This window comes from Oncorhynchus masou, unplaced genomic scaffold (genome assembly GCF_036934945.1).
Source record: "Oncorhynchus masou masou isolate Uvic2021 unplaced genomic scaffold, UVic_Omas_1.1 unplaced_scaffold_3212, whole genome shotgun sequence".
NCBI classification, from domain to species: domain Eukaryota; kingdom Metazoa; phylum Chordata; class Actinopteri; order Salmoniformes; family Salmonidae; genus Oncorhynchus; species Oncorhynchus masou.
This window is the reverse complement of record NW_027009627.1, coordinates 14,129-40,290: the sequence shown is the minus strand read 5'-3', so window position 1 is coordinate 40,290 and position 26,162 is coordinate 14,129. Positions and strand designations below refer to the sequence as shown.

At 40.3% G+C, this 26,162-nt stretch overlaps 1 protein-coding gene across 1 annotated transcript in view; it reads right to left on the bottom strand.

Moving 5' to 3' along the window:
• Nucleotides 1–848: 848 nt before the first annotated feature.
• LOC135534260 (atrial natriuretic peptide receptor 2-like) overlaps nucleotides 849–26,162 on the bottom strand; it is a gene marked incomplete at its 5' end in the record, with an annotated part of 39,345 nt that continues 14,031 nt past the window's right edge. The window contains one exon of the mRNA XM_064961341.1: nucleotides 849–1,112. Coding sequence (XP_064817413.1) covers nucleotides 849–1,112 — 264 coding nt within the window. The remainder of the gene's footprint in view (nucleotides 1,113–26,162) is intronic.

Sequence of the window (26,162 nt, the reverse complement as noted above, 5' to 3'; positions counted from 1 at the left end):
AGGAGAGATGAAGAGGGTGGAGAGAAGATGTATGTGGGGAAATTCAGGCAGGACCTGAGGAGTGTGTGTGTGTGTGAAGAAGAGAAATGGAGAGAGGGATAGAGATGAAGAGGGTGGAGAGAAGATGTATGTGGGGAAATGTTTGTTTGTAGTGTGTGTTTGTTTGTAGTGTGTGTGTGTTTGTAGTGTGTGTGTGTGTGTGTGTGTGTGTGTTGTGTGTGTGTGTGTGTGTGTGTGTGTGTGTGTGTGTGTTTGTCTACCTCTACAGCAGATGGTTAAGCAGTTCCACTCATGGGTAGAGACGATGTGAGGAGTTAGGACTAACAGCTACGTTAGAGAACTGTGTGTGTGTGTGTGTGTGTGTGTGTGTGTGTGTGTGTGTGTGTGTGTGTGTGTGTGTGTGTGTGTGTGTGTGTGTGTGTGTGTGTGTGTGTGTGTGTGTGTGTGTGTGTGTGTGTGTGTGTGTGTGTGTGTGTGTGTGTGTGTGTGTGTGTGTGTGTGTGTGTGTGAAACCAATCCCAATCACTCAGGACTCCTTCTGATTAAATAATGATGTTTTTTATTCAGCGTCGTCATACCATCAAATAACTAAATTAAATACTTTAAACGTTTAAACTTTGTCACTAAATAAACACACATTTAATTGATCGAACTCAATATTATACTTTTTGAAAAACAGCTGTCTAGATATTTAACGCCTTATCGGATAAAGACAATTAAACAGAATAGTCAAAACAGACACACAATAGATACAAATACACCGACGTGGATAGGAAGTGTTAGCAGACACTATAGAGAGGATTCATTTATAAGAGTACACAACAGTGGAATGGGTTAGAGGTCAGGGGTCAGGCTGAGTCCTGCAACAGGTCATGGTTGAGGAGCCCAGGGATTGAGGCGTACATCTCTTTCTCTCTGTCTCTCTCTCCCGTCCTCTCTCTTCTCTCCAGCTCTCTGTCTCTGTCCGTGTCCAGCACAGACATACTGGATGTAGGCTTCCTGCTGGCCACCTTAGTGCTGGGGTCCTTAATGGGGTCCTTCACACCAGGGTCCTTACTGGGCTGGAGAGGCAGCTTCCCTTCCAACCAATGGGTTACCATGTCCCCTTTACCCTGAAGAGATAGGTTAGGGGTCAGCGGTTAGACGTTAAGGTTGGAGAGAGGTCAGTGGTTAAAGGTCGTGGTTGAGAGAGGTCAGCGGTTAAAGGTCAAGGTTGAGAGAGGTCAGTGGTTAAAGGTCAAGGTTGAGAGAGGTCAGTGGTTAAAGGTCAAGGTTGAGAGAGGTCAGTGGTTAAAGGTCAAGGTTGAGAGAGGTCAGTGGTTAAAGGTTGTTAGAGATCGTTGGTTAAAGGTCAAGGCTGAGAGAGGTCAGTGGTTAAAGTTGAGAGAGGTCAGTGGTTAAAGGTCAAGGTTGAGAGAGGTCAGTGGTTAAAGGTCAAGGTTGAGAGATCAGTGATTTAAGGTTGAAGAGAGGTCAGTGGTTAAAGGTCAAGGTTGAGAGAGGCCAGTGGTTAAAGGTCAAGGTTGGATAAAATGATCTGCTAAATGTCTTCCAGGAAGGAAGTGGTCTTCATTTTTTCCACATTTTGTTACTTTACAGCCTCTTCTGAAATCTATTAAATGTAACACTTTCCTCATCAATCTATCAGTCTACACACAATACCCCATAATGACATCACAGGACCCCATAATGACATCACAATACCCCATAATGACATCACAGGACCCCATAATGACATCACAATACCCCATAATGACATCACAGGACCCCATAATGACATCACACCCCATAATGACATCACAGGACCCCATAATGACATCACAATACCCCATAATGACATCACAGGACCCCATAATGACATCACAATACCCCATAATGACATCACAGGACCCCATAATGACATCACAATACCCCATAATGACATCACAGGACCCCATAATGACATCACAATACCCCATAATGACATAGTGAAAATATTTTTTCTTATTTATTGCAAATGTATAAAACATTTAAAACAGAAATACCGTATTTGCATAAGTATTCAGACCTTTGATATGAGACTCGAACTTGAGCTCCTGTGCATCTTGTCTCCATTGACCATTCTTGAGATGTTTCTACACCTTCCTGAGTCTGAACAACTCTGTCAGGACCTAGGATCAAGGACACACTCAAGTTTTTTTAACACTACAATCTCTTGACACATTGATGAAAATAATCATGGCCTCTAAACCTTCAAGCTGCATACTGGACCCTATTCCAACTAAACTACTGAAAGAGCTGCTTCCTGTGCTTGGCCCTCCTATGTTGAACATAATAAACGGCTCTCTATCCACCGGATGTGTACCAAACTCACTAAAAGTGGCAGTAATAAAGCCTCTCTTGAAAAAGCCAAACCTTGACCCAGAAAATATAAAAAACTATCGGCCTATATCGAATCTTCCATTCCTCTTCAAAAAATTTTAGAAAAGGCTGTTGCGCAGCAACTCACTGCCTTCCTGAAGACAAACAATGTATATGAAATGCTTTAGTATGTTTTTAGACCCCATCCTTAGCACTGAGACTGCACATGTGAAGGTGGTAAATGACCTCGCGCTACTAGACCTTAGTGCTGCTTTTGATACCATCGATCACCACATACTTTTGGAGAGATTGGAAACCCAAATTGGTCAACACGGACAAGTTCTGGCCTGGTTTAGATCTTATCTGTCGGAAAGATATCAGTTTGTCTCTGTGAATGGTTTGTCCTCTGACAAATCAACTGTAAATTCGGTGTTCCTCAAGGCTCTGTTTTAGGACCACTATAGTTTTTCACGCAAATATTTTACCTCTTGGGGATGTCATTCAAAAACATAATGTGCTTTCACTGCTATGCGGATGACACACAACTGTACATTTCGATGAAACACTTGGTGAAGCCCCAAATTGCCCTCGCTAGAAACATGTGTTTCAGACATCAGGAAGTGGATGTGCAAACTTTCTACTGCTTCGGACAAAACAGCGATGCTTGTTTCTAGGTCCCAAGAAACAAAGAGATATTCTGTTGGATCTGACAATTGTCTGATGGTTGTACAGTCGTCTCAAATAAAATTGTGAAGGACCTCGGCGTTACTCTGGACCCTGATCTCTCTTTTGACAAACATATCAAGACCATTTCAAGGTCAGCTTTTTTTCCATCTACGTAACATTGCAAAAATCAAGGAAACCTTCTGTCCAAAAATGCAGAAAAATGTATCCATGCTTTGCAATGCTCTACTTTCCGGCTACCCGCATAAAGCACTAAATAAACTTCAGTTAGTGCTAAATACGGCTGCTAGAATCTGGCGAGAACCCAAATTTTATCATATTACTCCAGTGCTAGCCTCCCTACACTGGCTTCCTATCAAAGCAGAGCTGATTTCAGGTTTTACTGCTGACCTACAAAGAAGCATTACATGGGCTTGTTCCTACCTATCTTGTCGATCTGGTCCTGCCGTACATACCTACACGTACGCTACGGTCACAAAGGCATGGCCTCCCTAACTGTCCCTAGAATTTCTAAGCAAACAGCTGGAGGCAGGGCTTCTCCTATAGAGCTCATTTTTATGGAATGGTCTGCCTACCCATGTCAGAGACGCAGAGCTCGGTCTCATCCTTTAAGTCTTTACTGAAGACTCATCTCTTCAGTGGGTCATATGATTGAGTGTAGTCTGGCCCAGGAGTGTGAAGGTGAATGGAAAGGCACTGGAGCAATGAACTGCCCTTGCTGTCTGCTTCTACATCTGCATTGCTAGCTATTTGGGGTTTTTAGGCTGGGTTTCTGTACAGCACTTAGTGACATCAGCTGATGTAAGAAGGGCTATATAAATACATTTGATTGATTGGACTCCACCTGTGGTAAATTCAATTGATTGGACATGATTTGTAAAGGCACACACCTGTCTATATAAGGTCACACAGTTGACAGTGCATGTCAGAGCAAAAACCAAGCCATGAGGTCAAAGGAATTGATAGTAGAGGCTCTGAGACAGGATTGTGTTGAGGCACAGATCTGGGGAAGGGTACCACACAATGTCTGCAGCATTGAAGGTCTCCAAGAACACCGTGGCCTCCATCATTCTTAAATGGAAGAAGTTTGGAACCACCAAGACTCTTCCTGGAGCTGGCCGCCAGGCCAAACTGAACAACCAGGAGAAGAGGCTTTGGTCAGACAGGTGCCAGAACCCGATGGTCACTCTGACAGAGCTCAGAGTTCCTCTGTGGAGATGGGAGAACCTTCCAGAAGGACAACCATCTCTGCAGCACTCCCAAACAGGCATTTATGGTAGAGGGGCCAGACGGAAGCCACTCCTCAGTAAAAGGCATGACAGACCGCTTAGGTTTGCAAAACTCCAAAAAGATGAAAAAAAAGGTGCTTCAACAAAGTACTGAGTAAAGGGTCTGAATACTTATATAAATGTGATATAAAAACCCAAATAATGTTTACCTTTTTGTAAAAGTAATATTTCAGTTCTTTGTATTTGTAATACATTTGCCAAAACATTTCTAAAATGTATTTTGCTTTGTCATTAAGGGACATTGATGTCATTAAGGGGCATTGTAATGTCATTAAGGGGCATTGTGATGTCATTAGGGGCATTGTGATGTCATTAAGGGGGCATTGTGATGTCATTAAATGGTATTGTGTGTAGATTGATGAGGGAAAAAGCGATGTAATCCATTTTAGAATAAGGCTGTAATGTAGCAACATTTTTAAAAAGTCAAGGGAGTCTGAATACTTTCGAATGCAGTGCATGTATCCTGTAGATATCCTGTATATATCCTGTATATATCTGTATATATCCTCTATATCCTGTATATATCCTGTATATATCCTGTATATATCCTCTATATCCTGTATATATCCTGTATATATCCTGTATATATCCTCTATATCCTGTATATATCCTGTATATATCCTCTATATCCTGTAGATATCCTGTATATATCCTGTATATATCCTGTATATATACTGTATATATCCTCTATATCCTGTATATATCCTCTATATCCTGTATATATCCTGTATATATCCTCTATATCCTGTATATATCCTGTATATATCCTGTATATATCCTGTATATATCCTGTATATATCCTGTATATATCCTTTATATCCTGTATATATCCTGTATATATCCTGTATATATCCTGTATATATCCTGTATATATCCTCTATATCCTGTATGTATCCTGTATATATCCTGTATATATCCTGTATATATCCTGTATATATCCTGTATATATCCTGTATATATCCTCTATATCCTGTATATATCCTGTATATATCCTGTGTATATCCTGTATATCCTGTATATATCCTGTATATATCCTGTATATATCCTGTATATATCCTGTATATATCCTGTGTATATCCTGTATATCCTGTATATATCCTGTATATATCCTGTATATATCCTGTATATATCCTGTATATATCCTGTATATATCCTGTATATATCCTGTATATATCCTGTATATATCCTCTATATCCTGTATATATCCTGTATATATCCTGTATATATCCTCTATATCCTGTATATATCCTGTATATATCCTGTATATATCATGTATATATCCTGTATATATCCTGTATATATCCTCTATATCCTGTATATATCCTGTATATATCCTGTATATATCCTGTATATATCCTGTATATATCCTGTATATATCCTCTATATCCTGTATATATCCTGTATATATCCTGTATATATCCTGTATATATCCTGTATATATCCTCTATATCCTGTATATATCCTGTATATATCCTGTATATCCTGTATATATCCTGTATATATCTCTATTTCCTGTATATATCCTGTATATATCCTGTATATATCCTGTATATATCCTCTATATCCTGTATATATCCACCATATATATCCTGTATATATCCTGTATATATCCTCTATATCCTGTATATCCCTCTTATATATCTAATATATATCTCTATATCCTGTATATATCTGTATATATCCTGTATATATCTGTATATATCCTCTATATCCTGTATATATCCTGTATATATCATATGTATATCTCTATATCCTGTATATATCCTGTATATATCCTGTATATATCCTGTATATATCCTCTATATCTAACCCATATATCCTGTATATATCCTGTAGATATCTGTAGATATCCTGTATATATCCCTCTATATCCTTATATATCCTGTATATATCCTGTATATATCTGTATATCCTCTATATCCTGTATATATCCTGTATATATCCTGTATATTATCCTCTATATCCTGTATATATCTGTATATATCCTCTATGTCATACATATATCCTGTATATATCCTGTATATATCCTGTATATATCCTGTAGATATCCTGTATATATCCTGTATATATCCTCTATATCCTGTATATCTGTATATATCCTGTATATATCCTGTATGTATCCTCTATATCCTGTATATATCCTCTATATCCTGTATATATCACTGTATATATCCTGTATATATCCTGTATATATCCTCTATATCCTGTATATCCTGTATATATCCTCTATATCCCTGTATATATCCTGTATATATCCTCTATATCTGTATATATCCTGTATATATCCTGTATATATCCTGTATATATCCTGTATATATCCTTTATATCCTGTATATATCCTGTATATATCCTGTATATATCCCTGTATATATCCTGTATATATCCTCTATATCTGTATATATCCTGTATATATCCTGTATATATCCTGTATATATCCTGTATATATCCTGTATATATCCTCTATATCCTGTATATATCCTGTATATATCCTGTCAGGATTTGGCCAGGGTTGTTCCAGTTGTTTGTCAGTAGATGTCCCCATTGTGCTTTTTGTCCCTGTGTTTTTCCCTTGACCCCCATTATTGTTTGCACCTGTGTCTCGTTTTCCCTGATTGTATTTAAACCCTTTGTTTCCCTCAGTTCTGTGCTCTGTGTTTGTATGTTAGCACCCTGCCCTAGTGTTCTGTGTGCTCTTGTCGATTCCGGGTAACGTTCTTGTGGTATTCTGTTTTTTTGTTTTGTTTAGTTTTGGTGAGTTTCTTTTTAGGTCTTTTTGTGTTTTCCTTCCACCTTTTGGATTTGCCATTTTTTATTTTTAGGATTTTTTCTTCATTAAATACACCGTCTTAAGTACTGCTGTGTCTGCCTCATCTTCTGGGTTCTGCTGTCTATTCGTGGCTCAGTTGGTTAAGTGACTGTTTCTCACTCCGGAGACCCAGGTTCGAAAACGGGTCCTGACAGAAACACAGAGCCAAAAATGAACCCAGAGGCAGCCAGTTCCCAGGACCTTTTTGCCACGCTGTCCCACCACCAGGAGACTGTCCAACGCCAACAAGCCGCCCTGGTTCAGCAAGAGGCCTTAATGGCAAGACATTCTCATCTTCTGTCGGAGATGCTGACTTCCATTAAGCAAATGTCTGATCGACTTACCCCGGCAACAGTTCCCGTTCCAGTACCTCAAGTTCACGTACCCATGGCAGTTAACCCCCTGGCTGAACCTCGTCTTCCACCTCCCCAACGGTTCTCAGGTGATCCAAGTGCTTGTAAAGGGTTTCTCCTCAATGTTCTCTCTCCTTTGAGCTGCAACCCTCGTCGTTTCCCACCGACCGGTCTAAGATCGCATATATCATCACCCTGCTGTCGGAAAAAGCCCTGGCCTGGGCTACTGCTGTGTGGGATGCCCATAGTTCCTGCTGTGCCAGCTACTCTGCCTTTGCTGAGGAATTCAAACGAGTGTTTCAAGGCCCAAGCAGTGGTTCTGACTCAGCCAAACAGCTCCTGACTCTCCATCAAGGTTGGCGCAGCGTGACGGACTATGCCATCCAGTTCCGCACGGTGGCAGCAGCGAGTGGCTGGAACAACGAGGCGCTCACGGTGTGCTTTCTGAAGGCCTTTCCGACACTATCCAAGATGAACTGGCCACTCGGGAACCACCGGACAATCTCGAGTCCCTGATCAAGTTGGCCTCACGCATTGACCAGCGTCTGAGAGAGAGAACTCAACCGTAGACCTCTAGCCCCTATCAGTCCCAGCTCCGAGTCCCCACCTTTATCATCACTGGCTCCACCGGAACCCATGCAGATTGACGCATCTCCCAGGCTGAGAGAGACCGCCGGATGAGGGAGCGACGCTGTCTATGTGCGGCAAACCGGGCCATTTCCGTTCCACGTGTCCCGGGCTCCAGGGAAACGCTCTGTCCCGTACAGACCGGGGGGGAACTGTAACGGGAAACATAACCTCCTCCCATCCGTCCAACTCCGTCTGCTCATTCCAGTCACCCTCTCCTGGGACAACCACAAGCTTCACCTTCCAGAAGCCTTGGTAGACTCTGGAGCCGCAGGTAACTTCATGGATGGTGTCTGGGCGAAGGAGAATGGCGTTCCCTCTGAACCTCTAAGTGACCCCATGAGGGTTACTACATTGGATGGAAGCCCTTTGGGATCTGGACTTGTCACTCATGTCACTACCTCCTTGAGACTTTCAGTTTCACAACACCAGGAATTGATGAACTTTCATTTGATCTCCTGTTCGAGTTCCCTCTCGTCCTTGGATACCCCTGGCTTCACAGCCATAACCCTCACATCGACTGGTCTGTGGGCACTATCAAGCAGTGGGGTCCTACGTGCCAAGCTACTTGTATTTTCCAGAATTCCCCGAGTTCTACTCCCGAGTCTTTAGAATCCATCGACCTGACCCGAGTTCCCGAGTGTTACCATGACCTCAAACTGGTGTTTAGCAAACAGAGGGCCACCATGCTACCACCCCATAGATCTTACGATTGCCCCATCGACCTGTTTCCGGGCACTTGCCCCCAGGGGTCGGATCTTTTCCCTATCTCCACCCGAACGAGCTGCTATGGATACCTACATCAAGGACTCTCTGGAAGCAGGCCTCATGCGTCCATCCACCTCCCCGGCGGGAGCAGGGTTTTTCTTTGTGGCCAAGAAAGACGGTGGGTTACGTCCTTGCATCGACTACCGGGGACTCAATGACATAACCGTCCGTAACCGTTACCCGCTACCCCTTATGGCCACAGCCTTCGAGCTGCTCAGGAAGCAGTTGTTTTCACTAAGCTTGACCTGCGGAACGCATACCATCTTGTGCGGATCAGACCTGGTGGCGAGTGGAAGACCGCTTTCAACACGCCTACTGGTCACTATGAATACTTGGTGATGCCCTTCGGCCTGACCAACGCCCCAGCGGTGTTCCAAGCGCTCATAAACGATGTGCTTAGGGATATGCTTAACATATTTGTGTTCGTTTACTTGGATGACATCCTCATCTTTTCGAGCTCCCTTCAAGAACACACTAAGCATGTCAGACAAGTACTCAAACGCCTCCTGGACAGCCATCTGTACGTTAAGCCGGAAAAATGTGAATTCCATTCATCCCGAGTACAATTCCTGGGATTTGTAGTGGAACCCGGTCGAATCCAAATGGACCCTAGGAAGGTAGGGGCGGTAGCGGATTGGCCCACCCCAAATCCGTTAAGGATGTTCAGCGTTTCCTGGGCTTCACAAACTTTTACCGCAAGTTCATCAAGAACTTCAGTTTGGTGGCAGCTCCTCTCTCAGCTTTAACCAAAGGTGGCAATGCAAGGTTTTTTGGGGAAGAGAAGCTGAGACGGCCTTCCAAGGACTCAAGCAGCGCATCCTCTCTGCTCCCATCCTGATACTACCGACTACGGATGAACCATTTGTGGTGGAGGTAGACGCATCAGAGGTTGGTGTCGGAGCTGTCCTGTCTCAGAGGGTGAAGACAAGAAGCTTCATCCGTGCGCTTTCTTCTCACACCGGCTTACCCCGACTGAGAGGAACTACGATGTGGGGGATCGTGAACTCCTAGCGGTTAAGATGGCATTGAAGGAATGGAGACACTGGCTCGAGGGGGCTTCTCACCCGTTTCAAGTGCTTACGGACCACAAAAATCTGGAGTATATCCAGCAGGCGAAGCGATTGAACTCTAGACAAGCTAGATGGTCTCTTTTCTTCAATCGATTCCAGTTTATCCTCACCTATCGGCCCGGGTCGAAGAATCTCAAACCGGATGCCCTGTCCCGAGTCTACGCTCCTGCCATTCGAGATGACACGGACATGCCTGTCCTTCCTGCTGCTAAGATTGTGGCTCCGATCTCGTGGCAAGTTGAGGATACCGTGAGACGTGCTCAAGCTAGCGAACCGGACCCTAAAGGAGGCCCTGCCAATCGGTTGTTTGTCCCCAAGGCAGTGAGGACTCAGGTCCTTCTGTGGGGCACTCCTCTCGCCTCACCTGTCATCCGGGCGTAGGTCGCACCTTGGAGTTCATCCAGCGTAAGTTCTGGTGGCCTACCATAAGAGAAGACGTTGCCACTTTCGTCAATGCCTGCCCCGTGTGCTGCCAGGGCAAATCTTCTCACCTCCGCCCTCAAGGACTCCTTCACCCTTTACCTGTTCCCCACAGACCCTGGTCCCATATCTCATTGGACTTTATTACTGGACTTCCTCCATCCCATGGCAATACTACTATCCTAGTCATAATCGACAGGTTTTCAAAGGCGGCCAGGTTCGTCCCTCTGACTAAGTTACCTTCTGCCAAGGAAACGGCTGAGTTGGTAATTAATCATGTGTTCCGAGTCTTCGGCATTCCTCAAGATGTGGTTTCTGACAGAGGTCCCCAGTTCGCCTCAAGGTTTTGGAAGGCCTTCTGCCAACTCATGGGGGCTTCTGCCAGTCTATCTTCAGGGTACCATCCGGAGTCCAACGGCCAAACAGAGAGGATGAATCAAGAGCTGGAAACCACCCTCCGATGTATGACTCGTGACAACCCGTCCACATGGTCATCCTTTATTGTTTGGGCCGAATACGCGCACAACACCTTGCGCTCCTCCTCCACTGGTATGTCCCCGCACGAGTGTCAGTTTGGCTATGCTCCTCCATTGTTCCCGGACCAGGAGGCAGAAGTCAGTGTGCCTTCAGCCTTGAGATTCGTCAGGCGCTGTCGGCTTATGTGGAGGAAGACCCGTCTTAATCTGATGCGTTCCTCACAGAGGTATCAACAACAAGCCAACAGACGTCGCCGTCCCGGGCCTACCCTGCGCCCCGGCCAGAGAGTCTGGCTCTCCACAAGAGACTTACCTCTACGGGTGGAGTCTCGCAAGCTGTCCCAAAAATACATCGGTCCCTTCAAGGTTGCCAGGAGAGTTAACCCAGTTTCTTATCGCCTACACTTACCCAGATCCCTTAAGATTAATCCCACATTTCATGTGTCTTTGTTAAAACCTGTTGTTTTTCTCCCCTTGTCCCGGCAGACAGACCTCCCCCTCCGCCTCGTGTCATTGGAGGCCAGCCGGCTTATACCGTCCATCGGATACTGGATTCCCGCCGGGTGCAGCGGTCCTGGCAGTATCTGGTGGACTGGGAAGGCTACGGTCCTGAGGAGCGCTCCTGGGTTCCTGCCAAAGACATCCTGGACCCTGACCTCATTCGTCAGTTCAGGGTCCTCCACCCTGAGAGAGCTGGTAGGAACGTCAGGAGCCGTTCTAGGGGGGATTCTGTCAGGATTTGGCCAGGGTTGTTCCAGTTGTTTGTCAGTAGATGTCCCCATTGTGCTTTTTGTCCCTGTGTTTTCCCTTGACCCCCATTATTGTTTGCACCTGTGTCTCGTTTTCCCTGATTGTATTTAAACCCTTTGTTTCCCTCAGTTCTGTGCTCTGTGTTTGTATGTTAGCACCCTGCCTAGTGTTCTGTGTGCTCTTGTCGATTCCGGGTAACGTTCTTGTGGTATTCTGTTTTTTTGTTTTTGTTTAGTTTTGGTGAGTTTCTTTTTAGGTCTTTTTGTGTTTTTCCTTCCACCTTTTGGATTTGCCATTTTTATTTTTAGGATTTTTTCTTCATTAAATACACCGTCTTAAGTACTGCTGTGTCTGCCTCATCTTCTGGGTTCTGCTGTCTATTCGTGGCTCAGTTGGTTAAGTGACTGTTTCTCACTCTGGAGACCCAGGTTCGAAACCGGGTCCTGACAGAAACACAGAGCCAAAAATGAACCCAGAGGCAGCCAGTTCCCAGGACCTTTTGCCACGCTGTCCCACCACCAGGAGACTGTCCAACGCCACGAAGCCGCCCTGGTTCAGCAAGAAGGCCTTAATGGCAAGACATTCTCATCTTCTGTCGGAGATGCTGACTTCCATTAAGCAAATGTCTGATCGACTTACCCCGGCAACAGTTCCCGTTCCAGTACCTCAAGTTCACGTACCCATGGCAGTTAACCCCTGGCTGAACCTCGTCTTCCACCTCCCCAACGGTTCTCCAGGTGATCCAAGTGCTTGTAAAGGGTTTCTCACTCAATGTTCTCTCTCCTTTGAGCTGCAACCCTCGTCGTTTCCCACCGACCGGTCTAAGATCGCATATATCATCACCCTGCTGTCGGAAAAAGCCCTGGCCTGGGCTACTGCTGTGTGGGATGCCCATAGTTCCTGCTGTGCCAGCTACTCTGCCTTTGCTGAGGAATTCAAACGAGTGTTTCAAGGCCCAAGCAGTGGTTCTGACTCAGCCAAACAGCTCCTGACTCTCCATCAAGGTTGGCGCAGCGTGACGGACTATGCCATCCAGTTCCGCACGGTGGCAGCAGCGAGTGGCTGGAACAACGAGGCGCTCACGGTGTGCTTTCTGAAAGGCCTTTCCGACACTATCCAAGATGAACTGGCCACTCGGGAACCACCGGACAATCTCGAGTCCCTGATCAAGTTGGCCTCACGCATTGACCAGCGTCTGAGAGAGAGAGAACTCAACCGTAGACCTCTAGCCCCTATCAGTCCCAGCTCCGAGTCCCCACCTTTATCATCACTGGCTCCACCGGAACCCATGCAGATTGGACGCATCTCCCAGGCTGAGAGAGACCGCCGGATGAGGAGCGCGCTGTCTATATTGCGGCAAACCGGGTCATTTCCGTTCCACGTGTCCCGGGCTCCAGGGAAACGCTCTGTCCCGTACAGACCGGGGGAACTGTAGCGGGAAACATAACCTCCTCCCATCCGTCCAACTCCCGTCTGCTCATTCCAGTCACCCTCTCCTGGGACAACCACAAGCTTCACCTTCAAGCCTTGGTAGACTCTGGAGCCGCAGGTAACTTCATGGATGGTGTCTGGGCGAAGGAGAATGGCGTTCCCTCTGAACCTCTAAGTGACCCCATGAGGGTTACTACATTGGATGGAAGCCCTTTGGGATCTGGACTTGTCACTCATGTCACTACCTCCTTGAGACTTTCAGTTTCACAACACCAGGAATTGATGAACTTTCATTTGATCTCCTGTTCCGAGTTCCCTCTCGTCCTTGGATACCCCTGGCTTCACAGCCATAACCCTCACATCGACTGGTCTGTGGGCACTATCAAGCAGTGGGGTCCTACGTGCCAAGCTACTTGTATTTTCCAGAATTCCCGAGTTCTACTCCCGAGTCTTTAGAATCCATCGACCTGACCCGAGTTCCCGAGTCTTACCATGACCTCAAACTGGTGTTTAGCAAACAGAGGGCCACCATGCTACCACCCCATAGATCTTACGATTGCCCCATCGACCTGTTTCCGGGCACTTGCCCCCAGGGGTCGGATCTTTTCCCTATCTCCACCCGAACGAGCTGCTATGGATACCTACATCAAGGACTCTCTGGAAGCAGGCCTCATGCGTCCATCCACCTCCCCGGCGGGAGCAGGGTTTTTCTTTGTGGCCAAGAAAGACGGTGGGTTACGTCCTTGCATCGACTACCGGGGACTCAATGACATAACCGTCCGTAACCGTTACCCGCTACCCCTTATGGCCACAGCCTTCGAGCTGCTCCAGGAAGCAGTTGTTTTCACTAAGCTTGACCTGCGGAACGCATACCATCTTGTGCGGATCAGACCTGGTGACGAGTGGAAGACCGCTTTCAACACGCCTACTGGTCACTATGAATACTTGGTGATGCCCTTCGGCCTGACCAACGCCCCAGCGGTGTTCCAAGCGCTCATAAACGATGTGCTTAGGGATATGCTTAACATATTTGTGTTCGTTTATTTGGATGACATCCTCATCTTTTCGAGCTCCCTTCAAGAACACACTAAGCATGTCAGACAAGTACTCAAACGCCTCCTGGACAGCCATCTGTACGTTAAGCCGGAAAAATGTGAATTCCATTCATCCCGAGTACAATTCCTGGGATTTGTAGTGGAACCCGGTCGAATCCAAATGGACCCTAGGAAGGTAGGGGCGGTAGCGGATTGGCCCACCCCCAAATCCGTTAAGGATGTTCAGCGTTTCCTGGGCTTCACAAACTTTTACCGCAAGTTCATCAAGAACTTCAGTTTGGTGGCAGCTCCTCTCTCAGCTTTAACCAAAGGTGGCAATGCAAGGTTTTTTGGGGAAGAGAAGCTGAGACGGCCTTCCAAGGACTCAAGCAGCGCATCCTCTCTGCTCCCATCCTGATACTACCGACTACGGATGAACCATTTGTGGTGGAGGTAGACGCATCAGAGGTTGGTGTCGGAGCTGTCCTGTCTCAGAGGGTGAAGACAAGAAGCTTCATCCGTGCGCTTTCTTCTCACACCGGCTTACCCCGACTGAGAGGAACTACGATGTGGGGGATCGTGAACTCCTAGCGGTTAAGATGGCATTGAAGGAATGGAGACACTGGCTCGAGGGGGCTTCTCACCCGTTTCAAGTGCTTACGGACCACAAAAATCTGGAGTATATCCAGCAGGCGAAGCGATTGAACTCTAGACAAGCTAGATGGTCTCTTTTCTTCAATCGATTCCAGTTTATCCTCACCTATCGGCCCGGGTCGAAGAATCTCAAACCGGATGCCCTGTCCCGAGTCTACGCTCCTGCCATTCGAGATGACACGGACATGCCTGTCCTTCCTGCTGCTAAGATTGTGGCTCCGATCTCGTGGCAAGTTGAGGATACCGTGAGACGTGCTCAAGCTAGCGAACCGGACCCTAAAGGAGGCCCTGCCAATCGGTTGTTTGTCCCCAAGGCAGTGAGGACTCAGGTCCTTCTGTGGGGCACTCCTCTCGCCTCACCTGTCATCCGGGCGTAGGTCGCACCTTGGAGTTCATCCAGCGTAAGTTCTGGTGGCCTACCATAAGAGAAGACGTTGCCACTTTCGTCAATGCCTGCCCCGTGTGCTGCCAGGGCAAATCTTCTCACCTCCGCCCTCAAGGACTCCTTCACCCTTTACCTGTTCCCCACAGACCCTGGTCCCATATCTCATTGGACTTTATTACTGGACTTCCTCCATCCCATGGCAATACTACTATCCTAGTCATAATCGACAGGTTTTCAAAGGCGGCCAGGTTCGTCCCTCTGACTAAGTTACCTTCTGCCAAGGAAACGGCTGAGTTGGTAATTAATCATGTGTTCCGAGTCTTCGGCATTCCTCAAGATGTGGTTTCTGACAGAGGTCCCCAGTTCGCCTCAAGGTTTTGGAAGGCCTTCTGCCAACTCATGGGGGCTTCTGCCAGTCTATCTTCAGGGTACCATCCGGAGTCCAACGGCCAAACAGAGGATGAATCAAGAGCTGGAAACCACCCTCCGATGTATGACTCGTGACAACCCGTCCACATGGTCATCCTTTATTGTTTGGGCCGAATACGCGCACAACACCTTGCGCTCCTCCTCCACTGGTATGTCCCCGCACGAGTGTCAGTTTGGCTATGCTCCTCCATTGTTCCCGGACCAGGAGGCAGAAGTCAGTGTGCCTTCAGCCTTGAGATTCGTCAGACGCTGTCGGCTTATGTGGAGGAAGACCCGTCTTAATCTGATCGTTCCTCACAGAGGTATCAACAACAAGCCAACAGACGTCGCCGTCCCGGGCCTACCCTGCGCCCCGGCCAGAGAGTCTGGCTCTACACAAGAGACTTACCTCTACGGGTGGAGTCTAAGCTGTCCCAAAAATACATCGGTCCCTTCAAGGTTGCCAGGAGAGTTAACCCAGTTTCTTATCGCCTACACTTACCCAGATCCCTTAAGATTAATCCCACATTTCATGTGTCTTTGTTAAAACCTGTTGTTTTTTCTCCCCTTGTCCCGGCAGACAGACCTCCCCCTCCGCCTCGTGTCATTGGAGGCCAGCCGGCTTATACCGTCCATCGGATACTGGATTCCCGCCGGGTGCAGCGGTCCTGGCAGTATCTGGTGGACTGGGAAGGCTACGGTCCTGAGGAGCGCTCCTGGGTTCCTGCCAAAGACATCCTGGACCCTGACCTCATTCGTCAGTTCAGGGTCCTCCACCTGAGAGAGCTGGTAGGAACGTCAGGAGCCGTTCCTAGGGGGATTCTGTCAGGATTTGGCCAGGGTTGTTCCAGTTGTTTGTCAGTAGATGTCCCCATTGTGCTTTTTGTCCCTGTGTTTTCCCTTGACCCCCATTATTGTTTGCACCTGTGTCTCGTTTTCCCTGATTGTATTTAAACCCTTTGTTTCCCTCAGTTCTGTGCTCTGTGTTTGTATGTTAGCACCCTGCCCTAGTGTTCTGTGTGCTCTTGTCGATTCCGGAGTAACGTTCTTGTGGTATTCTGTTTTTTTGTTTTTGTTTAGTTTTGGTGAGTTTCTTTTTAGGTCTTTTTGTGTTTTTCCTTCCACCTTTTGGATTTGCCATTTTTTATTTTTAGGATTTTTTCTTCATTAAATACACCGTCTTAAGTACTGCTGTGTCTGCCTCATCTTCTGGGTTCTGCTGTCTGTTCGTGGCTCAGTTGGTTAAGTGACTGTTTCTCACTCCGGAGACCCAGGTTCGAAACCGGGTCCTGACATATCCTGTATATATCCTGTATGTATCCTGTATATATCCTGTATATATCCTGTATATATCCTGTATATATCCTGTATATATCCTCTATATCGTGTATATATCCTGTATATATCCTCTATATATCCTGTATATATCCTGTATATAGCCTGTATATATCCTCTATATCCTGTATATATCCTCTATATCCTGAATATAGCCTGTATATATCCTCTATATCCTGTATATATCCTGTGTATATCCTCTATATATCCTGTATATATCATCTATATCCTGTATATATCCTCTATATCCTCTATATCCTGTATATATCCTGTATATATCCTGTATATATCCTCTATATCCTGTGTATATCCTCTATATATCCTGAATATATCCTCTATATATCCTGAATATATCCTTTATATATCCTGTATATATCCGGTATATATCCTGTATATATCCTCTATATCCTGTATATATCCTCTATATCCTGTATATATCCTGTATATATCCTCTATATCCTGTATATATCCTGTATATATCCTGTATGTATCCTGTATATATCCTGTATGTATCCTGTATGTATCCTGTATATATCCTGTATATATCCTGTATATATCCTGTATATATCCTGTATATATCCTCTATATCCTGTATATATCCTCTATATCCTGTATATATCCTCTATATATCCTGTATATATCCTGTATATATCCTCTATATCCTGTATGTATCCTGTATATATCCTGTATATATCCTCTATATCCTGTATATATCCTGTATATATCCTGTATATATCCTCTCTATCCTGTATATATCCTGTATATATCCTCTATATCCTGTATATATCCTGTAGATATCCTGTATATATCCTGTATATATCCTCTATATCCTGTATGTATCCTGTATATATCCTCTATATCCTGTATATATCCTGTATATATCCTGTATATATCCTGTATATCCTGTATATATCCTCTATATCCTGTATATATCCTGTATATATACTCTATATCCTGTATATATCCTGTATATATCCTGTATATATCCTCTATATCCTGTATATATCCTGTATATATCCTATATATATCCTCTATATCCTGTATATATCCTGTAGATATCCTGTATATATCCTGTATATATCCTGTATATATCCTCTATATCTATGTATATATCCTGTATATATCCTGTATATATCCTGTATATATCCCACTCTATATCCTGTATATATCCTGTGTATATCCTGTATATCCTGTATATATCCTGTGTATATCCTGTATATATCCTGTATATATCCTCTATATCCTGTATATATCCTGTATATATCCTGTATATATCCTCTATATCCTGTATATCCTGTATATATCCTGTATATATCCTCTATATCCTGTATATATCCTGTATATATCCTGTAGATATCCACTGTATATCCTGTATATATCCTGTATATATCCTCTATATCCTGTATATATCCTGTTTATATCCTGTATATATCCTGTATATATCCTCTATATCCTGTATATATCCTGTATATATCCTGTATATCCTGTATATATCCTGTATATATCCTGTATATATCCTGTATATATCCTGTATATATCCTGTATATATCCTGTATATATCCTCTATATCCTGTATATATCACTATATATCCTGTATATATCCTGTATATATCCTGTATATAGCCTGTATATATCTCCTATCCTGTATATATCCTGTGTATATCCTCTATATATCCTGTATATATCATGTATATATCCTCTATATCCTGTATATATCCTGTATATATCCTCTATATCCTGTATATATCCTGTATATATCCTCTATATCCTGTATATATCCTGTATATATCCTCTATATCCTGTATATATCCTCTATATCCTGTATATATCCTCTATATCACATATATATCCTGTATATATCCTCTATATCCTAATATATATCCTCTATATCCTGTATATATCCTCTATATCCTGTATATATCCTCTATATCCTGTATATATCCTGTATATATCCTGTATATATCCTGTATATATCACTGTATATATCTATATATCCTGTATATATCCTGTATATATCCTCTATATCCTGTATATATCCTGTATATATATCACTATTTATCCTGTATATATCCTCTATATCGTGTATATATCCTGTATATATCCTCTATATCGTGTATATATCCTGTATATATCCTGTATATATCCTTATATCCTGTATATATCCTATATCCTCTATATCCTGTATATATCCTATATATCCTGTATATATCCTGTATATATCCTCTATATCATTAATATATATCCTGTATATATCCTCTATACTCGTGTATATATCCTGTATATATCCTGTATATATCCTCTATATCCTGTATATATCTGTATATATCCTCTATATCCTGTATATATACTCTATATCCTGTATATATCCTCTATATCCTGTATATATCCTGTATATATCCTGTATATATCCTGTATATATCCTGTATATATCCTCTATATCCTGTATATATCCTGTATATATCCTGTATATATCCTGTATATATCCTGTATATATCCTCTATATCCTGTATATATCCTGTATATATCCTGTATATATCCTGTATATATCCTCTATATCGTGTATATATCCTGTATATATCCTGTATATATCCTCTATATCCTGTATATATCCTCTATATCCTGTATATATCCTCTATATATCCTGTATATATCCTGTATATATCCTCTATATCCTGTATATATCCTCTATATCCTGTATATATCCTGTATATATCCTGTATATATCCTCTATATCCTGTATATATCCTCTATATATCCTGTATATATCCTGTATATATCCTGTATATATCCTCTATATCCTGTATATATCCTGTATATAGCCTGTATATATCCTCTATATCCTGTATATATCCTGTATATAGCCTGTGTATATCCTCTATATATCCTGTATATATCATGTATATATCCTGTATATATCCTGTATATATCCTCTATATCCTGTATATATCCTGTATATATCCTGTATATATCCTGTATATATCCTCTATATCCTGTATATATCCTGTATATATCCTCTATATCCTGTATATATCCTCTATATCCTGTATATATCCTCTATATCCTGTATATATCCTGTATATATCCTCTATATCCTGTATATCCTCTATATCCTGTATATATCCTCTACATCCTGTGTATATCCTCTATATATCCTGAGTATATCCTTTATATATCCTATATATCCTGTATATATCCTCTATATCCTGTATATATCCTGTATATATCCTGTATATCCTGTATATATCCTGTATATATCCTGTATGTATCCTGTATATATCCTGTATATATCCTCTATATCCTGTATATATCCTGTATATATCCTGTATATATCCTGTATATATCCTGTATATATCCTGTATATATCCTCTATATCCTGTATATATCCTGTATATATCCTGTATATATCCTGTATATATTCTCTATATCCTGTATATATCCTGTATATATCCTGTAGATATCCTGTATATATCCTCTATATCCTGTATATATCCTGTATATATCCTGTATATATCCTGTATATATCCTGTATATATCCTGTATATATCCTGTATATATCCTGTATATATCCTGTATATATCCTGTATATATCCTCTATATATCCTGTATATATCCTGTATATATCCTCTATATCCTGTATATATCCTGTATATATCCTGTATATATCCTGTATATATCCTGTATATATCCTGTATATATCCTCTATATCCTGTATATATCCTCTATATCCTGTATATATCCTGTATATATCCTGTATATATCCTGTATATATCCTGTATATATCCTCTATATCGTGTATATATCCTGTATATATCCTGTATATATCCTCTATATCCTGTATATATCCTGTATATAGCCTGTATATATCCTGTATATATCCTCTATATCCTGTATATATCCTGTATATATCCTGTATATAGCCTGTGTATATCCTCTATATCCTGTATATATCCTGTATATATCCTGTGTATATCCTCTATATATCCTGTATATATCCTCTATATCCTGTATATATCCTGTATATATCCTGTATATATCCTCTATATCCTGTATATATCCTGTATATATCCTGTATATATCCTCTATATCCTGTATATATCCTGTATATATCCTCTACATCCTGTGTATATCCTCTATATATCCTGAATATATCCTTTATATATCCTCTATATCCTGTATATATCCTGTATATATCCTGTATATATCCTGTATATCCTGTATATATCCTCTATATCCTGTATATATCCTGTATATATCCTCTATATCCTGTATGTATCCTGTATATATCCTGTATATATCCTGTATATATCCTGTATATATCCTCTATATCCTGTATATATCCTGTATATATCCTCTATATCCTGTATATATCCTGTATATATCCTCTATATCCTGTATATATCCTGTATATATCCTCTATATCCTGTATATATCCTGTATATATCCTGTATATAGCCTGTATATATCCTGTATATAGCCTGTATATATCCTGTATATATCCTCTATATCCTGTATATAGCCTGTATATATCCTGTATATAGCCTGTATATATCCTGTATATATCCTCTATATCCTGTATATATCCTGTATATATCCTGTATATAGCCTGTATATATCCTCTATATCCTGTATATATCCTGTGTATATCCTCTATATATCCTGTATATATCATGTATATATCCTCTATATCCTGTATATATCCTGTATATATCCTCTATATCCTGTATATATCCTGTATATATCCTCTATATCCTGTATATATCCTGTATATATCCTCTATATCCTGTATATATCCTCTATATCCTGTATATATCCTGTATATATCCTCTATATCCTGTATATATCCTCTATATCCTGTATATATCCTCTATATCCTGTATATATCCTGTATATATCCTGTATATATCCTGTATATATCCTGTATATATCCTGTATATATCCTGTATATATCCTGTATATATCCTCTATATCCTGTATATATCCTGTATATATCCTGTATATATCCTGTATATATCCTGTGTATATCCTCTATATATCCTGTATATATCCTGTATATATCCTGTGTATATCCTCTATATATCCTGTATATATCCTCTATATCCTGTATATATCCTGTATATATCCTGTATATATCCTCTATATCCTGTATATATCCTGTATATATCCTGTATATATCCTCTATATCCTGTATATATCCTGTATATATCCTCTACATCCTGTGTATATCCTCTATATATCCTGAATATATCCTTTATATATCCTCTATATCCTGTATATATCCTGTATATATCCTGTATATATCCTGTATATCCTGTATATATCCTCTATATCCTGTATATATCCTGTATATATCCTCTATATCCTGTATGTATCCTGTATATATCCTGTATATATCCTGTATATATCCTGTATATATCCTCTATATCCTGTATATATCCTGTATATATCCTCTATATCCTGTATATATCCTGTATATATCCTCTATATCCTGTATATATCCTGTATATATCCTCTATATCCTGTATATATCCTGTATATATCCTGTATATAGCCTGTATATATCCTGTATATATCCTGTATATATCCTGTATATATCCTCTATATCCTGTATATATCCTCTATATATCCTGTATATAGCCTGTATATATCCTGTATATAGCCTGTATATATCCTGTATATATCCTCTATATCCTGTATATATCCTGTATATATCCTGTATATAGCCTGTATATATCCTCTATATCCTGTATATATCCTGTGTATATCCTCTATATATCCTGTATATATCATGTATATATCCTCTATATCCTGTATATATCCTGTATATATCCTCTATATCCTGTATATATCCTGTATATATCCTCTATATCCTGTATATATCCTGTATATATCCTCTATATCCTGTATATATCCTCTATATCCTGTATATATCCTGTATATATCCTCTATATCCTGTATATATCCTCTATATCCTGTATATATCCTCTATATCCTGTATATATCCTGTATATATCCTGTATATATCCTGTATATATCCTGTATATATCCTGTATATATCCTGTATATATCCTGTATATATCCTCTATATCCTGTATATATCCTGTATATATCCTGTATATATCCTGTATATATCCTCTATATCGTGTATATATCCTGTATATATCCTCTATATCGTGTATATATCCTGTATATATCCTGTATATATCCTCTATATCCTGTATATATCCTGTATATATCCTCTATATCCTGTATATATCCTATATATCCTGTATATATCCTGTATATATCCTCTATATCGTGTATATATCCTGTATATATCCTCTATATCGTGTATATATCCTGTATATATCCTGTATATATCCTCTATATCCTGTATATATCCTGTATATATCCTCTATATCCTGTATATATCCTCTATATCCTGTATATATCCTGTATATATCCTGTATATATCCTGTATATATCCTGTATATATCCTGTATATATCCTGTATATATCCTCTATATCCTGTATATATCCTGTATATATCCTGTATATATCCTGTATATATCCTGTATATATCCTCTCTATCCTGTATCTATCCTGTATATATCCTGTATATATCCTGTATATATCCTCTATATCGTGTATATATCCTGTATATATCCTGTATATATCCTCTATATCCTGTATATATCCTCTATATATCCTGTATATATCCTGTATATATCCTCTATATCCTGTATATATCCTGTATATATCCTCTATATCCTGTATATATCCTGTATATATCCTCTATATCCTGTATATATCCTGTATATATCCTGTATATATCCTCTATATCCTGTATATATCCTCTATATATCCTGTATATATCCTGTATATATCCTGTATATATCCTCTATATCCTGTATATATCCTGTATATAGCCTGTATATATCCTCTATATCCTGTATATATCCTGTATATAGCCTGTGTATATCCTCTATATATCCTGTATATATCATGTATATATCCTGTATATATCCTGTATATATCCTCTATATCCTGTATATATCCTGTATATATCCTCTATATCCTGTATATATCCTGTATATATCCTCTATATCCTGTATATATCCTCTATATCCTGTATATATCCTCTATATCCTGTATATATCCTGTATATATCCTCTATATCCTGTATATATCCTCTATATCCTGTATATATCCTCTATATCCTGTATATATCCTCTACATCCTGTGTATATCCTCTATATATCCTGAGTATATCCTTTATATATCCTATATATCCTGTATATATCCTCTATATCCTGTATATATCCTGTATATATCCTGTATATCCTGTATATATCCTGTATGTATCCTGTATATATCCTGTATATATCCTCTATATCCTGTATATATCCTGTATATATCCTGTATATATCCTGTATATATCCTGTATATATCCTGTATATATCCTCTATATCCTGTATATATCCTGTATATATCCTGTATATATCCTGTATATATTCTCTATATCCTGTATATATCCTGTATATATCCTGTAGATATCCTGTATATATCCTCTATATCCTGTATATATCCTGTATATATCCTGTATATATCCTGTATATCCTGTATATCCTGTATATATCCTGTATATATCCTGTATATATCCTGTATATATCCTGTATATATCCTGTATATATCCTGTATATATCCTGTATATATCCTGTATATATCCTGTATATATCCTGTATATATCCTGTATATATCCTCTATATCCTGTATATATCCTGTATATATCCTGTATATATCCTGTATATATCCTGTATATATCCTGTATATATCCTCTATATATCCTGTATATATCCTGTATATATCCTGTATATATCCTCTATATCGTGTATATATCCTGTATATATCCTGTATATATCCTCTATATCCTGTATATAGCCTGTATATATCCTGTATATATCCTCTATATCCTGTATATATCCTGTATATATCCTGTATATAGCCTGTGTATATCCTCTATATCCTGTATATATCCTGTATATATCCTGTGTATATCCTCTATATATCCTGTATATATCCTCTATATCCTGTATATATCCTGTATATATCCTGTATATATCCTCTATATCCTGTATATATCCTGTATATATCCTGTATATATCCTCTATATCCTGTATATATCCTGTATATATCCTCTACATCCTGTGTATATCCTCTATATATCCTGAATATATCCTTTATATATCCTCTATATCCTGTATATATCCTGTATATATCCTGTATATATCCTGTGTATATCCTGTATATATCCTGTATATCCTGTATATATCCTGTATATATCCTGTATGTATCCTGTATATATCCTGTATATATCCTGTATATATCCTGTATATATCCTGTATATATCCTGTATATATCCTCTATATATCCTGTATATATCCTCTATATCCTGTATATATCCTCTATATCCTGTATATATCCTGTATATATCCTCTATATCCTGTATATATCCTGTATATATCCTGTATATATTCTCTATATCCTGTATATATCCTGTATATATCCTCTATATCCTGTATGTATCCTGTATATATCCTGTATATATCCTGTATATATCCTCTATATCCTGTATATATCCTGTATATATCCTGTATATATCCTGTATATATCCTGTATATATCCTGTATATATCCTGTATATCCTGTAGATATCCTGTATATATCCTGTATATATCCTCTATATCCTGTATGTATCCTGTATATATCCTGTATATATCCTGTATATATCCTCTATATCCTGTATATATCCTCTATATCCTGTATATATCCTGTATATATCCTCTATATCCTGTATATATCCTCTATATCCTGTATATATCCTGTATATATCCTGTATATATCCTCTATATCCTGTATATATCCTGTATATATCCTCTATATCCTGTATATATCCTGTATATATCCTCTATATCCTGTAGATATCCTGTATATATCCTCTATATATCCTGTATCTATCCTCTATATCCTGTATATATCCTGTATATATCCTCTATATCCTGTATATATCCTGTATATATCCTCTATATCCTGTATATATCCTGTATATATCCTGTATATATCCTGTATATATCCTCTATATCCTGTATGTATCCTGTATATATCCTGTATATATCCTGTATATATCCTCTATATCCTGTATATATCCTGTATATATCCTGTATATATCCTCTATATATCCTCTATATCCTGTATATATCCTGTATATATCCTGTATATATCCTGTATATATCCTCTATATCCTGTATATATCCTCTATATCCTGTATATATCCTGTATATATCCTGTATATATCCT